This window comes from Leptonychotes weddellii, chromosome 10 (assembly GCF_054177405.1).
Source record: "Leptonychotes weddellii isolate Sample4059 chromosome 10, ASM5417740v2, whole genome shotgun sequence".
Lineage (NCBI taxonomy): Eukaryota > Metazoa > Chordata > Mammalia > Carnivora > Phocidae > Leptonychotes > Leptonychotes weddellii.
The window spans coordinates 37,956,283-37,974,782 of NC_138378.1; the positions used below are offsets into that span (position 1 = coordinate 37,956,283).

At 39.3% G+C, this 18,500-nt stretch overlaps 1 protein-coding gene across 1 annotated transcript; it reads left to right on the forward strand.

Annotated features, from left to right (window-relative positions):
- Positions 1-69: 69 nt before the first annotated feature.
- MGME1 (mitochondrial genome maintenance exonuclease 1) lies at positions 70-18,138 on the forward strand. Its single transcript, XM_006748207.3, has 5 exons — positions 70-216; positions 846-1,425; positions 5,309-5,525; positions 16,449-16,581; positions 16,965-18,138. The coding sequence occupies exons 2-5, from the start codon at positions 912-914 to the stop codon at positions 17,124-17,126; spliced, it is 1,026 nt and encodes a 341-aa protein (XP_006748270.2). The 5' UTR covers positions 70-216; positions 846-911; the 3' UTR covers positions 17,127-18,138.
- The last annotated feature ends 362 nt before the right edge of the window (positions 18,139-18,500 follow it).

An 18,500-nucleotide genomic window follows, 5' to 3' on the forward strand; every position in this document is an offset into this window, starting at 1 on the left:
AGGAGCCCGCGCTAACGCCTGAGGGGAGGGACTCCCCAAGGATCTCGGGAGTGTCTGTAGCAGTGAAGGAGAGGCTAGCTGCGCCGCAGTGCATGCCGGTACCACCGCCCCTTAGGCGGAACCTAACTCAAGATCAGAGCGCGGGACCGAGGAAAGTACGGGTCCCGAGAGGTTGTCGGCGCTCTGGAAGTTAAGTGAAGTCTGGTGGCTCCTGAGGTACCTATCCGGGCCGTGAGCTGGGCTTCTATTTAAGCCATCTCTTCCTAATCCTGACTCCCACACCAGGGGCCCCAGCCGTCCTGTCCTCACCGTGGTTCCCCACGTATGGCGGAGCGGGAGGCCCCGTTCTGGGGATCACGATGATGGGCCTCGCTGACCACCGCTTACCCGCTCTTTCCTGGTGGGACCCTTCAGTCTGTAAAACGATGTCGCAGAAGTAACCACCTTAAAGGGTGTGAGAGTTTAGTGAGAAGTCTTCTCCTGGAATACTTAGCAGGGAGCCTGGTATCTAGGGATCAGTGGTTCACCGTGACCGTCGTGGCCGGTATAGGACGAGCTGTAGCGTTCTTTCTCCGTCTCACACATGCCTCCCCTCCTAGGCTTCCCAGTTCTTCGGATTGAATATTGGGGACGTCTTGCCCCAAGCTGTACTATTTCACACTTAACAAGTGCTGGTCGTTCTGGCTATTAAAGAGAGTCTTTCTTTGGAAATAGCTTTGTCCAAACATGTCGAAAAAGCTTAACGGAATGCAGGTTAATGCGCCTTATCGTACTGATGCAGCTTGCATTTCAGCCGTTCAAATATTTAATACATTGGTATCTAACTCCACTTTTCTCTTTACTAGGAGTGCAAAAATAAAAGGCCCTCAACATTGCAAGTAGCCTAGAGGGAAGTGAGAAAGCATCTAAAGATGAAGGCGTTTCACACCATCTGCAGACAGCTCAGAAGTTCAAAGGGGTTTTCTCTAGAACCAACCGCCCATGTGGATTTTTCCACTTCCTCTTATTCTTGTAGCCGGAAGAAAAAAGTGAACCCTTATAAAGAAGTAGACCAAGAAAAGTACTCTGATTTAGTACAGTCTGTCTTGTCATCCAGAGGCCTTGCTCAGACTCCAGAATCATTGTTTGAGGAAGATAATTTACTCTATGGACCTGTGAGTAAGTGTAAGCCCCCAAAGCAAGATGAGGAAGCAAAAGCTCCAGGAAACTGGTGTCCTCTCTTAATCCCAGAGAGAAGTGTAAAACCAAATGCAACAAGTACTCCTACAGTTCCTTTGAGAATCCCTTTGCAAAGAAATACCATACCAAGTGTGACCAAGATCCTTCAGCAGACCATGACATCAGAACAGATTTTCTACTTGGAGAGGTGGAAACAGCGGATGATTCTAGAAATGGGAGAGGATGGCTTTGCCGAATATTCTTCAAGTAATTTTTTCAATCCTGGTTCTGTATGGTTACTGTGTTTTCTAGAATATAGAGCAGTGTCAAAAGAGTGAGGGTGTTTTTGACCTGAACTAGTGAGGCACTGCTTTCAAGTGATAATTAGCATCAAATAGCAGTTTGTGTATTAATCATCATAACAACCCTATGCAGCATATATACTATTATTCTCATTTCACAGATGAAACTGAAGCAGAGAGAGCAAGTAGTTTGGCTAAATGATGTAGAAAATTCTTTCATAAACTACAAACTTAAGTATTAAAGTTGCCTGTTTTCTTTGATTAAGGAAAAGAATCAGTCACCTGATAATGGAATTCTATTTGTTTGCTAGGCATTCTATTCAGAATGTAGTAAATACCCCTTGCTCTACTTATCCTTATTGACATGTAAATTTAAAGACTTGGAGTAAACCGGAACACGTGATTTGTATTTAGATTTTGGTAAATTGAGATAATCTGATGCTCTTGATTGGTAACAGAATAAATAAACTTTAGCTTTCAACTCCTAATTTACTGACTTCTTAGACAGGTGAGGAGAATAGCTTCCTTAAAACAGGCTCCATTCAAAAGCAAGGTGAAAGACCATTGGCACAGGTGAATTAGCTGGTCCCCATCAGGATCATATAGTTGTCTTCTATTAAAGCTAGGTTTTTTGTTGATCATTCCTTAGCCCGTGCTTCCCTAGTGGTTGGTAGAGAGCACTTTTAATTTTAAGAGTAATGCACTTATTTTGTGGCATCTTAGAAAAAACTGTGTGGGTAACACATTAAACGTGTCACATATATTAAGTATATAGACAGCACCTGGATATGGCAAAAAAAGGTCAAGGTCCTCGTCCTTTAGAACATTCCTCAGCTGTGTGGGGGGAGGAATAGATGTGGGAGCTGCCTTTAGGTAATAAGTAACAACACTAATAAGCTATTCTTTGCTTTCTAAATAAGCAACATAAAATGAAATTTTTTAATGGCAGCTTATGTTTTTTATTTGTACCACTAGGATTTAGAATAGACATTGTTTCCTCAGGGGAAGTTGTTTTTTATCTTCCTTAAACCTGGAATGTCATAGTTTGTGGGGATCCTGAAATCACTGATAAGAAAAGTAAAGGCAGAAACCTGCTAGGAGTTTGGGAACCTAGGACTTGTAGCCCTTGGCACAAAGTAAAAAAGTACTCTGGAGGCCTCCCTGATAAAGGAAAGGAATTTCTGTTGGGAATGTGAAGGTGCTCCACTATCCCAAGCAGAGATAAAACTATGGTTGTTTTCCATATAATCAGCGTTGTTGATCTAGATTATTACTCTGATGTGTTTCTCAGTTAACTCAGGATCAATTTTAAGAAACAGGCAGAATCACTTTTTTTCATAAGGGGCAATCACAGGATTAGTGTCATGCTCCCCCCTACCACCAAAAAGGAAGGGAAGAAAAGAATGAAAAAGCATGTCATTGCCCACTAAATTGATTAATGGGTCAGGAGAGGCAGTTTTTTAAAATACTGTACTGAGGGCGCCTGGGTGGCTCAGTTGGTTAAGCGGCTGCCTTCGGCTCAGGTCATGATCCTGGAGTCCCTGGATCGAGTCCCGCATCGGGCTCCCTGCTCGGCAGGGAGCCTGCTTGTCCCTCTGACCCTCCCCCCTCTCATGTGCTCTCTGTCTCTCTCATTCTGTCTCAAATAAATAAATAAAATCTTTAAAAAAAAATAAAATAAAATAAAATACTGTACTGATAAATTCCTTTCCGCCTGCTCTTCCAAAGGCTAGAGCATAGAGACGTGCCCAGAGCTGGCATTCTCAACTTGGTCAATTTCCCAAGCATCAGTTTACCTTTTGAAGATTGCCAAGGATAAGAAAGTCTGACTTGGATTTATATTTAAGTGTTGATCATAGTGAAAAGGGATGGGGTTTATTTTTTCCAGTTTATTGCTGTAGTGACTTTTTAATCTTAAAATATTATCCATCCTGCCAGTTTATCAGTCAGAATCTTGGAGACTCATGGATTTTTTTTTTAAATGCCCTTTACATACTGGGACTTGAAAACATTTCACTTTCATTGGTCAATTTAATTTACTGAATGAATATTCTGACTTGATGCTATCTGCAATAAATCTTGTGCTTTTTAAAATTTACTTAGATAGGGGTGCCTAGGTGGCTCAGTCAGTTAAGGGTCTACCTTTGGCTCAGGTCATGATCCCAGAATCCTGGAATCAAGTCCCGTATCAGGCTCCCTCCTCATTGGGGAGTGTACTTCTCCCTCTCCCTCTGCCCCTTCCCCCTGCTCATGCTTGCTCTCTCAAATAAATAAAACCCCAAAAAATAATAAAATTTACTTAGACAAATTCAGTCATATTTAATGTTCTGAGCCTTACAATCTAGGGGATCCTATAATCTAGATTCCCATGTTTGCTGCCTCTTTTTAATTTTTTAATTTTTTTTGTTTGTTTGCTGCCTCTTTTATGTGAAGAACCCAGCCAAGGGTTAAGTCTGCAGTGGAAAATGAATTGTTTATTTGCTTGGAAATTGATAAAGCAGTTTGTTTTCTTCCTGTTTTGACCATGTTTGTGTTCTGCTTCATTAAGCTTGTCTATAGATGAATGCTGTACTTTTACCTAGATTTTAATTCCATCTGTCCTAAAAATCTTGTAGGCCTTTCATATGCTAATAAGTCCAATTGAACCGAGTAAATTTGGAGTGTAATAGCTCAGTTCTTCAGTTGAATTTCATTTAACTCTCCAAGTAATTTCCCAGAAGTGATTCCATTTTTTGACAGTGGTAGAACTGACCTTTCAAAATCCTGGTAAAATAGTATTTGACAAATGTAAAATATGGTTTAAAATTACCTTATTAGATCAAATTTTCCTCATTTTCTATGGGTCTATCTCTATGCATGTATATTTCCTACTGTGCTTCTGTGTATATCTAAATGATGGTCCCCGATTTTGCCTTACTTTGTTGTATGATGGACTGGAATTGAACATGAACTCTGGTGCCAGGCTGCTAGTCTACCTTTTTTGCCTTGGGGCAAATTAACAGCATTGTGTAGGCCTCATTCATTAAACTGGGGGTAATGATTCTTGCTGGGTTGTTGTGTTTGAAAGTTAAATAATATTTTGAAAGCGCCAAGGCCACTGCTTAGCACAATGCCTCCTCTTTGTTTCCTTCCCTTATCAAGGATGAAGTGAATTTGTACAATTTCTTGGATTTGTTTGTTTTCTTAACTTAAAAGTGTGTGAGGATATACAGATATCAAATCATTATGTTGTATATCTGAAACGAATACAATCTCCATTATACATCAAATTTTTCTTAAGCACATGAGGAAAATTTTCAGGACAGAGCAACTGTCTTAAGCTGTTCTAGCCCCCCCAAAAAGTGCAGAAGAGTGTTAGATATTTCCTCTTGCCCCCAAGCCCCAAAACATCCAATTTGTTTTTGATTTGTATATGCCTTGATTTTCATTCCTTACCATTCATTAAGCCTGTTAGTAAAAGGATTCTCCCACCTATATTCATTAATTCAGTGTTGGTTGTAAAAAAAAAAAACTGAACAGAAGTTACTAAAATGGATACTTAAAATCACAGTATGGTACACTAGGTGTGGTCCTGTTGCCCCCAGATCTTCAATTGTAGCTTTGGCCTAATTCTACTAGAAATTCTTTATTTTAATTCATTTTATTGTTCAAACTATTTTCGTCCCTTTGCTTTTCAAAGTGCATTTTTAGATTTCACAGGAGGCTAAAATGTGGTATCTTAGCAGTTGTCACTTAAAGGTAACTTAATATAATTTCTAATTTTATTGTCCAGAGGTTTTTAAGTATTTGTTTTTTAGTACTAGCTTTGTTCTTATTTGTTTTTCTTTTTCCCCTGATTTTCTTTTCAGATATATTTTTACAAGGGAAACGGTTCCATAAAGCCTTGGAAAGGATACTTGCACCCCAAAGAGACTTGAAAGAGAGTGATGAGAATCTTGAATCTGGATATATCGAAAGTGTCCAGCATATCCTGAAAGATGTCAGTGGAGTGCGAGCTCTTGAAAGCGCTGTTCAGCATGATACCTTAAAGTATGTAGGTCTACTGGACTGTGTGGCTGAATATCAGTAAGTATTAGATTTTTTTTTTTTCTATCAAAGTGTGGAGATAAAGTAATGCAGGTCTGTCAAACACTATTTTTTCCTCTGAACTCCTGCTTCAAGGTACAGCCCTGTGAAGTCAAAACCTCTATGATACGTAAAAGGATTAGGTATGGAGCAGGAGGTAAGGACAGATACAGGAGGAAGAGCCTCATAATTCTTGTAAATCTGTGTTCCAGAATCAAAGTGTTTGGTGGAGAAAAGGTATCATTTTTCAATATCCAGCATGTTCCCCCTTCCCTACCCCCAAGCAAGCTACTAACCACTAGATCCAATTTGATGGGGCACCCAAATGGCTCAGTCGGTTAAGCGTCCAACTCTTGTTTTTGGCTCAGGTCCTGATCTCAGGGTCATGAGATCGAGCACTGGGTCAGGCTGTGCTGAGTGTGGAGTCAGCTTAAGACTCTCTCCCTCTCCCTCTGTCCTTCCCCCCCCCCCACCCCCGCAACTCGCATGCATGCTCCCTCACTCTCTCTCTAAAATAAATAACTCTTAAAAAAAAAAAAAAATCCACTTTGATTCCTGCATTTTCTTTCCCATTTCCCTAAAAATAGCACCTCGACCTGTTTGCCCTGAAAATCATTTCTTTTTCTGACTTCCAGGCCGTGTTTGACATGGATAGGAATTCTGAGCTTACTAAAGCTTCCTGTGGTTTTTAAATTGCTGCTCTGTTAACCGTTTTCCCCACTTACTCCAGATTCCCCTGCAGATACCCCTATTCCAAAAAAAGGATGTGGGCGACCCACAAGGATAGGTAAAAACCTGTAACTCTTGGGGCACCTGGGTGGCTCAGTTGGTTAAGCGTCTGCCTTCGGCTTGGGTCATGATCCTGGAGTCCTGGGATCGAGTCCCGCATCGGACTCCCTGCTCAGCAGGGAGTCTGCTTCTCCCTCTGACCCTCCCCCCTCTCATGCTCTCTCTATCTCATTCTCTCTTTCAAATAAATAAATAAAATCTTAAAAAAAAAAAACAAACCTGTAACTCTTGGAACTCTAGTCAAAATTTAAATTTTAAAAAATTGACAGAATATTCATTAGTCTGGAAAGTGTTCAGGCCACCCAACAGTTTTGTGCCATAATTGCCTCATATCCCGAGAAGAGCCCTGGGTGCCTAGAAATTTAATAGGCTGTTTTTAGCTGCCCTTTAGTTAACCGAGGTAGCCATACAATCAATTCTACCCAAGGCCTTCCAGAAGTTTCTGACACCAAGGGTTCCTGGGTGGCTCAGTTGGTTGGGCATCTGCCTTCAGCTCAGGTCATGATCCCAGAGTCCCTAGATAGAATCCTGAGTCGTGCTCCCTGCTTAGCAGGGAGTCTGCTTCTCCCTCTAACCCTCCCCTCTCTCGTGCTTTCTCTCTCTCTCTCTCAAATAAGTAAAATCTTAAAAAAAAAAAAAAGTTCCTGACACCAAACACTTCACAGTGATGTCCACAGTACTGATGTTTGTTTTCTGCTCTTTAGGTGGAAAGCATCAACATTGAGAATATGCGCATTGAATATTTTTGAAAATTAAGGTTTTAGAAATTTTAAAAACATTTTTAATAGGTAATATATGTGTTTGGTTAACCCAAGCTACTAAAATAAGTCTCCCATCTCCACTTTTTCTTTAAAAAAGGTTTTTAATGTGGTAAAATATACGTAACATAAAATTTACCATAAACTTCACCATTTTTAAGTATACAGTTGAGCATCATTAAATACATTCATAATGTTGTACAACCGTCAACACCATCCATCTCCAGGACATGTCATCTTATAAAACTGAAATTCTGTGCCCATTAAACAGTAATCACTGTACTCTCCCCTACTTCCAGCCCCTGGCAACCACATTCTACTTTCTGTCTCTATGAATTTAACTATTCTTTCATACCTCATGTGGGTAGAATCAAAGTATTTGTCTTTTCGTGACTGACTTATCTTTATCCTTGCACTTTACACAATTTTTTTAAAGTTTTTCCTGTAAGCCAATTTGTTTATTTTGTTGTTGTTACCTGTGCCTTTGGTGTCACATCCAGTAAATCACCACCGAATCCAGTGTCATTAAGCTTGGACCCTATGTTTCTTCTAAGAGTTTTATTTAGTTTTAAATCTTACCTTTAGGTCATGGATCCATTTTGAGTTAATTTCTGTATATGGTGTTGGGTAAAAGTCCAACTTCATTCTTTTGCATGTGGATGTCCAGTTTCCCCAGTACCATTTGTTGAAAAGACTGTCCTTTCCTCATTGAATAGACTTGGCACCTTTGTCAAAAATCATGTGTATGTGAGGGTTTATTTCTGGGCTGTCTATTCATTTCCATCGGTCTGTGTGTCTGTCTTTATACAAGTACCATACTATTTTAATTATTAGAGCTTTGTAGTAAGCTTTGAAATTAGCAAGTGTGAGTCCTCCAGTTTTGTTCTTTTTCAAGGTTGTTTTGGCTTTTCAGAGTCCCTTGAGATTCCATGTGGATCCATTTAGGATTTGTCCAAAAATCGTCACTGAGATTTTTATAGACTGTATGAAATTTGTAGATCACTTTGGGTAAAATGAACATCTTAACAATATTAAATCTTCCAATCCGTGAACATGGGCGTATTTCCATTTGGGTCTTTAATTTCTTTCAGTAATGATTTGCAGTTTTCATTGTGCAAGTCTTTAGTCTCCTTGGTTAATTCCCAAGTATTTTATTCATTTTGATATTATTATATGGAATTGTTTTTGTCATTTCCTTTCCATATTGTTCATTGTTTATGTATAAAATGCTCTTGAATTGTGTGTTGACTTTGTATCCTGCTACTTTGCTGAATTTATTTATATAGTCCTACCAGTTTTTGTGTGGATTCTTTAGAGTTTTTAACATAAAAGATCATTCATCTGTGAACAGAGATAATTTTACTTCTTCCTTTCTAGTTTGGATGCTTTTTTATTTGTTTGTCTTGCCTAATTGCTCTGGCTAGAACATCCAGATCTGTTGAATAGAAGTGGTGAAAGCAGGCAGCCTTGCCTTGTTCCTGATCTTAGAGGAAAACCTTCCAGTCTTTCAACATTGAGTATGATGTTTGCTGTGGGCTTTTCATATATGGCTTTTACTATTTTGAGGTAGTTTTTTTTTTTTCTATCCCTAGCTTCTTGAGTATTTTTTTCATAAAGGGTATTTCATTTTGTCAAATGCTTTTTCTTCATCAATTAAGATGATTAAGTGGTTTCCTTCATTCTGTTAATAAGGTATATCACATTGGTTGATTTTTGTGTGTTAAACCATCCTTGCATTCCAGGAATAAAGCCCACTTTGTAATGGTGTATAATTCTTTTAATATGTTGCTGAATTTGATTTGCTACTATTTTGTTGAGGATTTTTGCATCCATGTTCATAAGGATTATTATTCTGTAGTTTTCTTGTAGTGTCTTTGTCTAGCTTTGGTATCAGGGTAATGTTAGATTCATAGAATGAGTTAAGAAGAGTTCCCTACTTTTCAATTTCTTTGGAAAAGTTTTTAGCATTGGTATTAGTTATGTAAATATTTGGTGGCATTCACCCATAAAGTTATCGGATCTAGAGCTTTTAGTTGCCAGGAGATTTTTGATTACTGATGAAATCTCCTTTCTAATTATAGAGCTGTTCAGATATTCTATTTCTTCAAAATTTAGTCCTGGTAGGTTTTGTGTTGTTAGGAATTTATTTCATCTAGGTTATCCAACTTGTTGGCATATGATTTTTCATAGTGCTCTCGTCCTTTTTATTTCTGTAGAATTAGTAGTGATGTCCCAGTTTCATTTCTGATTTATGCAATTTGAGTCATCTTTCTTTTTTTCTAAGTCCATCTAGCTAAAGGTTGTCAATTTTGTTGATCCTTTCAAAAAACCAATGTTTATTTTCATTGATTTTTTTCCTATTGGTTTTCTATTCTGAATTTCATTTGTCTTTTCTCTAATCTCTTTTATCTCCTTCTATAAAGGTTTACTTTGGGTTTTTTTTTTTGGCTCCTTAAGTTGTAAGGTTAGGATGTTGATTTGATTCTTCCTTGTTTTTTAATATAAGTATTTATTGTTGAATAGCTTCTTTAATACTGTTTTCACTGTGTCCTGTAAGTTTTGGTATGCTGTGTTTTCATTTTTATTCACCTCTAAGTATCTTTAATTTCCCCTGTGATTTCTTCTTCGGTTGATTATGTTAATTTCCACAAATTAGTGATTTTTTTTCCAATTTTACTTCTTTTATTGATTTCTAACTTCATCTTGTGATTGGAGAAGATACTTTGTGTGATATCTATCTTTTTAAATATATTGAGACTTAATTTATGGCCTAATATATGGTTTGTCCTGGAAACTGTCCTGCGTGCTTGAAAAGGTGTGTGTTCTGTTGTTGGGTAGAGAGTACTATATGTCCATTAGATCTAGTTGGTTTATTGTGTTGTTTTAAGTCCATTATTTCCTCACTTCCTTCTGTCTGGTTCTGCCCATTATTAAAAATAGGTATTGAAGTCTCCAACTATTATTATAGAACTGTATTTCTGGAGCACCTGGCTGGCTCATTTGGAAGAGCATGTGACTCTTGATCTCAGGGTCAGAGCCCCGTGTTGGATGTAGAGAATACTTAAATAAAAGTTAAAAAAAAAAGAAACAACTGTATTTCTCGCTTCAATTTTGTCAGTTTTTGCTTCATATATTTTGCTAGTCTGTTACTAGATGCATAAATGTCTATAATTGTTATATCTTCTTGATGTATCGAACCTTTTATTAATATATAATGTCTTTCTTTGTCTTGTCTTTTTCTATTTAAAGACTATTTTATCTGCTATTAGAGCCACCTTTGCTCTCTTTTGGTTATTATTTGCATGGAATATCTTTTTCTATCTTTTCACATTCAGCCTATTTGTGTCTTTGAGTATACAGTGAGTCTCTTGTAGACAGCATATAATTGAATCATGTGTTTTATCCATTCTGCCAGTCTCTGTCTTTTGATTGGACAGTTTAATCCATTTACATTTAAATTAGTTACTGATAAGGGGAGACTGCTGTCATTTTATTTATTTTCTATAGGCATTTTAGCTTTTTTGTCTCATTTCCTGTATGTTACTGTCTTTTTTGTGTTTTGTTTTCCTTTTTTGTAGTGAAACATTTCAATTTCTCATTCCCTTTTGTGTATATTCTATAGCTATTTTCCTTGTGATTACCATAGGGATTACATTTAACATCCCAGTTATAACACTTATAATTTGAATTTGTACCAACTTAACTACAATGACATACGAAGACTGCTCCTTCACAACTCTATCCCTGTCCCTTTCAGTTGTTGATGTCACAAAATTGTCTTTATATATTATGTGCCTCAAAACATAAACTAATAATTTTTTTTAGGTTTAGGTTTATTAATCTCTTAAATTATGTAGAAAACAACCCACTCACCCATCCATGGGCCCCTCCCTCTTTGCTGCATGCAGTCTCTGGCACCTGAGGTGCATGGCTCATTGCCAGCAACAGGATGCTACTGGCAGGTTAAGGTTAAGAGTTAGAAAGGGAGTCAGTATATCTTTAAAAGTCTTGCAGAAGTGGCAGGATTGCTTGGTGGATCCAATAGAATGTGTAGTATTGTGGATTTACAAATAGAAGGAAATGTGACTGCGGAGCAACTGAGACAAAAGGAAATGGCCAACTTGGAGCATGAATGAGAACTAGCTCTGATGGGGCAGGAAATGATGGAGAGACCCAAGTCAGAGGAGCTCCCGTTTCAACAGCAACAGCTAATATTCCAGCTAGAGTTGGAAATGCAAGAAAAAGGTTAGGAGAACTGCAGAGAGCTCAAGAACAATCAGAGAATGAGATGAGTGGGGCAACTGGGTGGCTCAGCCAGTTAAGCGTCTACCTTCCACTTAGGTCATGATCTTAGGGTTCTAGGATCGAGCCAGCATCTAGCTCCCTGCTCCTCCGGGGAGTCTGCTTCTCCCTCTCCCTCTACCCTTCCCACACACATCCCCGTCCCATTTCCCCCCACCCCCGCCACACTCTTGCTCATACGCTGTCTCAAATAAATAAAATCTTTAAAAAAAAAAGGGGGGGGAGATGAGAATGAGTATAAGAAATAAGGGTGAAGATGCTTCCCATTCAGAGGATACAGCAGCAGACTCAGGCAAGACACTAGTTGAAATTCGTGCTCTGTATGGGGCAGCTCACTTGAGCAGAGTGGAAGAACATGATGAACCAGTGCTATCTGATGTTTCATTAAACATTGATCAAGATTTGTATGATCAACCAACCTAAGAGCAATAATTTTTTATGCTTGTTTCAAGTTTACAAAAAAAAAAAACTGTAGAAGACAAAAAGTGGAGTTACAAATCATTGTTATAAGAATGCTTGCTTTTGGGCGCCTGGGTGGCTCAGTTGGTTAAGCAACTGCCTTCGGCTCAGGTCGTGATCCTGGAGTCCCGGGATCAGTCCCATATCAGGCTCCCTGCTGAGCAGGGAGTCTGCTTCTCCCTCTGACCCTCTTCCCTCTCGTGCTCTCTCTCTCATTCTCTCTCTCTCAAATAAATAAATAAAATCTAAAAAAAAAAAAAAAAATGCTTGCTTTTATAATCGCCCATGTATTTACCTTTATTGAGGTCTTTGGGCATCTTTAAGACTAAAAAAGTCTTTGTCTAGTAGAACTGCCATCACATCTTTTTCAGGGACAGTTTCTGTTTATTTTTTTCCTTTGAATGGGCCATATTCTCCTGTTTCTTTGTATACCTTGTGATTTTTGTTGTTCTTGAAAACTGGATATCTGAATCTAATATGTAACTCTGGAAATCAGGTTCTCCCTCTACCACAGGGTTTGTTGGACTTTGTTCATTGTGGGATTTTTTTTGGTTTTTTGTGGTTTTTTTAAATTTTCTTTTTTTAAAAGATTTTATTTATTTATTTGACAGGGGGGCGCGGAGAGAACAAGCAGGGGGAGTGGCAGGCAGAGGAAGAAGCAGACTCCCTGCAAAGCAGGAAGCCCAATGTGGGGCTGGATCCCAGAACCCTGAGATCATGACCTGAGCCTAAGGCAGACACTTAACTGACTGAGCCACCCAGGCGCCCCTGTTCATTGTTTTTGTTTGGGGTTTTGTTACTATTCTTGTAGGCTATCTCTGTGCTAAGGATCAGCCTGAAGTATAAACTTAAGGTCTTCTCAAGTCTTTTCTGAGCCTGTGCCCTTCCCTGGACATGCACAGTCACTTTCTAATTTTCCCATAGATGCAGTTGCTTTGGGATGTTGTAGTCTTTAGTATCTAATTCCCAAAAGGGGAAAAAGAGAAGAATGAGGGGTTGGAAAAAATGGGCATCGGCCCTTTAAGTCCTCTGGAAGTCATTCAGTTGGAGGTTGAGGGGCTTGTGGCAGTGGGGGGAGGTGCAGTAACAATGGCCACCCTGCTCTTGTCTTCACCTCTGTGACCAGTGATCAGTGATGAGAGCACAGATCCCTGACATTTGGAGAATGGGGCCCTTTTTGTCCACTCATTCCCACAAGCTGTGTACCGTGCTATTCCAAGATCATGTGTATAGCTGCCTGCCCCATGAGAAGGAGCGGGGGGATGGGTAGCTGTTAAGAGCCAAAATTGACCAAAATTAACCAGTTTACCATCTAAGCCTTCAATAGGCTCTAGATATCCAATAATTATATCAGACAGATTCTGCCATTGCAATTGTTGTCTAGGCGGGCCTACAGATTTCTGGTGCTTCCTACTCTTCCATTTTCCCAGAATCCTCCACCCCCACTCTGGTTTTAAGCTCTTGTGACCCTGGGGCGCCTGGGTAGCTCAGTCGGTTAAGCATCTGGCTCTTGATTTTGGCTCAGGTCTCAATGTCAGGGTCGTGAGATCAAGCATGGGGCTCCATGCTGGGCATGGAGCCTGCTTTAGATTTCCTCTCTCTCTCTCTCTCTCTCCCTGCCCCCCCACCCATTCCTCCCTCCCTCCCTCCCTTCCTCTCTCTTTCCCTCCCTCTCCCTCTCTAAAGATAGATAAAGTTCTTGTGGTCCTGAGGTATTTTATGACTGTATTTATAATCATTTGTCTCCACCCCCACTTACTAACACAAAGTGCCAATCCCTGCTTTTTTTCATTCTGAAAATATTTTAGAGATCTTCCCTTATTAGTTTATGTAGATCTGCAACATCCTTTTCTCTTTTAATAATTCTCCACCACTCAGAATTAACAGTTATTAACACTTTGTCACATCTGCTTCCGATTTTTTTTTTAAATATACCATAAATTAAGCTCACATCACCTGTAACTACATCTTCCCTCCTCTCAGTCCCCTGGCCAAAGACAATCACTGTGAGACGTTTGCTACTGTGTCCTAGGCTACTTCCACTACTACTTAACACACCCACCATACTGGATAGTGCATATCCAACACATTGCCAGTGTGCTTTCTACATACATACACAACACTGTGTATAGTACACATACACAGAATACCATGTATTGTTACCTCCATGTCTGTGAGAGTCACAATATATAGAAATTTCTACGTACATAGTATCACAAAGCTGGTAAGATATTAGGCTCTGGAGCCAGGCTGGCTGGGTTTGGTTTCTGGCTTTTCATCTTAACCTTAGGCTAGTTAGCCTCTCTGTACTTCTATTTGTTCATCTGTAAAATAAGACAAAAGGACTTACCTTATAGAGTTGTTATAGAGATTAAATGAGACATTCTCTGTATAGTACTTAAAATGCAAACTACTCAATAAATGTTAGCATGATGATTTTGATCTTGTTCTCTCTTTTAACTGTTGTTTGGTATTCCTTTGTATTTTTTTTTTTTAAAGATTTTATTTATTTATTTGACAGAGAGACACAGTGAGAGAGGGAACACAAGCAGGGGGAGTGGGAGAGGGAGAAGCAGGCTTCCCGCAGAGCAGGGAGCCTGATGTGGGGCTCGATCCCAGGACCCTGGAATCATGACCTGAGCCAAAGGTAGACGCTTAACAACTGAGCCACCCAGGCGCCCCTGGTAGTCCTTTGTATTAATGAAGCACATCCATTTCCCTTTTGGGAACATTCAGGTTATTTCTAGTTTTTCATAATTACAAATTGCAGCAGTGTACGGGTCTCCTTGTATACGGCTGTGAGGTTCACTTGTTGGTTTGTTTTCATGGATCATATATATAGTTTGAAAAAATTCAGTTGGTCTGAAGTAGGCCTGGATATGAATATTTAGATTTTCCAGGCACTTGTCACTCGCACCCAGGGTATCAAACCATTGCTTTCCAGTGCATACCGAAAAGGGAAATTGCTGGCTTAAAGGGTACAGGCATTTTCAGTTGTCCCAGGTGTGAGTGTGCTTTGTGCACACCTTTAATGACACAGTATTAGACACAATTGATTAACATTGTCTCTCGTGGTTTCAGTCTGCATTTCACTTAAGTTAGGCTGAGCATCTTTTCATTTGTTGTGAACTGTCTTCGTGCAGTTTTAATTTAGGTTTATACTACTAAAAATCTCTTTTCCACATTATTAAGTTCTGCAAGTTATAGTATGTTGCAAGAAACAGTGGTCCATGTCGGAAATCTTTATTTTAGGGTATTTTGATTTATTCCAGGTTGAGAACTGTGAAGCCCCCTGGCGATACTGGGGCCCTCTCTTCATTTGCATAGATTATAATTGTTTTGTAATATTGCAAAGTTTGACACAGGCCGTAAAACTACCTCTAGACCTGCACTGTCCAAGAGAGTACCCACTAGCCACATATGACCATTAAACACTTGAGTGTGGCCAATCTAAAGTGAGGTATGCTATAAATATACTACTAAGAAGGTTTCAGTGACTTAGTACAAAACAGAATGTAAAGTATCCCATTAATAACTTCTTTATATTACATAATGAAATGATAATATTTTGGGTATGTTTGGGTTAAATAAAATATTAAAATTTCACCTGTATTTTCTTTTTTGATATGGTTACTAGAAAATTTGAAATAACATATATAGCTTGCATTTTATTTCTTTTAGTGCTACTCTAGGTTGACTTTATGAGTACCTTGCATAAGTTATAACTCTAGAGCTATGGCAACGGGTGGGTAACATGCATACTTTGTACAAAATCTCCCTCTAAACTGCTGGTCTTGAAATTGAAGTTCATGAAAGACAGAATGAACCAGTTATCAGTCTGCTCACCCTGTGATCCTTCTGATATCTGCACTTGGCAAGTATAAAATCCCATCAGGAGAGGGGTGATAGGAAGGAATGTACTGGTTATTTGACTTTTTTAAAGTGGCAGGAATTTTTTTATTTTTCCAATATCCCTAATAGTAAGACACCTACCCTGTGTATAAACTTTCAGGGTAGGGACCAAGTCTTATTTGTATTTCTGCATATAATTGGTGCCTATTAAATACTGATAGATCTGAACCCCAGCTTTGGTTTCTGAGCAAGAGAATTTCTGGAGCACCATGATGCTTTTGTCATTTATGACGGGGACTTTGCTTCTGGTCGGTTGTGGTTCATCCTGATAGATATTTGAAATAAGATCAACTAAGATAGTGATAGACATAGTTTCAATTCCTGTGTCAACTGTTAAACAAGGCCATGGAGGTCCAAAGGACTTTGGAGAAAGTTTAGAAACTGGAACTGTGGGAAAGTTCCCCAGCACTTCTGTATGGGTCTGCACCTATAACTCTCGCCAGTGTGCTTCCGGAAGCATTTCCCATCATGCCCCTGACAGGCCTGTTACTGACCTGAACGTAGGAATCAAAGGAAAGAGAACATCACACTTCTCTGATTCCCAGAAGTAAAGCTCAGAGGAGCCGTCTTTTTGGAAAGTGGAGAATAGAAGCAACAATCATTGAGTGATAAGGAGTAAACCATACCTAAGAAGAGGCTCAACCTCTTACAGTTTCTCAGTTTGAACTATTAACTACGAAGACTTCCTTTGGTTTCTCTTTAGGGGCAAGCTGTGTGTGATTGATTGGAAGACATCGGAGAAACCGAAACCTTCTATTCGAAATACATTTGACAACCCGCTGCAGGTTGTGGCCTATGTTGGTGCCATAAATAATGATGTCAACTATAGCTTTCAGGTCAGGACACTGAGCCTCAACTTATTATAAAGCCTTGCTTGATGCTTATTTATGGCTACTTAACTCCTTGTGATTTTTATTCTGTTTGTGTTCCACTGCTTACTCTGTTCCTTGTCCTTCTACCACCTTAAAAAGCAATTCCCCCCTGTTCTGAGCTTTCTGTCATTGCTAATAGTGCTCTAGTGTTTACAGTCTATTCTTCAATATCTTGTCATCTTTGTGTTCTTATGTATCCTGGTGCAATCTTTTATCAACCCCTCTTAGAAACAGGAGCTATTACTATGGATTGTTTTGTTCTGAGTTTGCCATAGAGCAAGAAGGAAATGAACCTCAGCTCTGGTCCTATTGTATAAATACTGGAACTGCCCTGTGTTTCTTCCTAGGTTCAGTGTGGCTTAATTGTGGTGGCCTACAAAGATGGATCCCCTGCCCATCCACATTTCATGGACACTGAGCTCTGTTCCCAGTACTGGGCCAAGTGGCTTCTTCGACTAGAAGAATATACAAAGAAGGAAAAGAACCAGAATATTCAGAAACCAGACTAGGGGACAGAATGATGTCTGGGAACATTCACTAGTTCCTCACAGTTTGGGAAGATCTATTGCTGTTTACGGTAGAGATGCCACAGGATCTGAGCTACATAACCCAAGTATTTGTTGAAATGTATTACAACTAAAAAGATCAAAAAGCCAGAAAAGTTTAGATTTTAAGGGTTGGACTTGAGCACATAAAAGAAGCACAAGTAAGCATGGTCTATCATTTACCTGAAAAAGGGAAGCAGGATTCACACAGCATTGGTGGCTCTTGGACTCCCCTGTAGAACTTTCTGTATCCCGAGCAGGATGCCCAGTCCTTGAATTAAGATTGGCGGGCGTGAGGCTTGGTGTGCAAGAAGTTCCCCAGGGTACCCCAGGAGGGAAGGGGTTACATGCCCCCACGGTGTGTGTGGTGGGAGAAATCACATCGGCCAAATCCTACTGCCAACATGGTTTCCTAAAACTGGTTTTATATATAAGTTGAGGTTTTCTATATATTTCACTGGGGGGAAAAAACTTCCATTTAACATTTCTGAAAAAATTTATTTTTTTCATATTTAATGTGATTCCTTAGCCTCAAGTAAACATTGCTCTCTGGAAAGATGGAGCATTTTCACATGGTTGATAATCCCCCTTAGCATACCAGTAAATAACCCCCAGGAGTAGCCAGACCCCAGTCTGAGATTCATAATCATGGATATTTTAGTAGCTCTGTTCTGGTTTGAGTCAATGAACCATGTACATAAAGAAAAAATATCATTTGTGAGATTCTTCAGCTAGGGGGAACAGTAATTTTTGTGTGTTTGATAAGTAATAAAAAGTACTAGTTTTCACTGGGATCGGGAAACTTAAATGCCCGCTATAGCTTTGGGGGAAGGCTCCTTATTTTATGGAATGGGATAGCATTTAAGTTACAGTTGTGGTCTTAAAATAGTAAGGTGCTACAATTAGTTTTTTTCTTTACTTAGCCATTAATTATAAGAAATAAAATATAATATGTGAGTAAAGTAATGAGACTGCTGGTTCTGTTTCTTTTTATTTAGATTTATGTGTTTATAGAGAATTTTGTAAACCTGGAAATTGTTTAGATTTTGTATTTAGAAGTTCAGAATTCACAGTATTGCCACTGGCCCAGTAGCTTTGGTGTGAGTTCTACGTAAGTGCGAACAAGAAGGAGGCGTCCTTTGCCATGGTCACCTGGCAAGGAAAGTAAGCTTCAGGTAGGAAGGAGCAGGATTGCAGGGGACCTTTCACTGATTACACCTCTCCATTCTCTTCAAGCAGCAGATATTCACGTAGCCTGTCATTTCCAAACTCAAAAATCAAGTGAGATCATTCAAAGTTGTAAGAGCAGATTTTTCCACACTGCTTTAATAAGCCTCC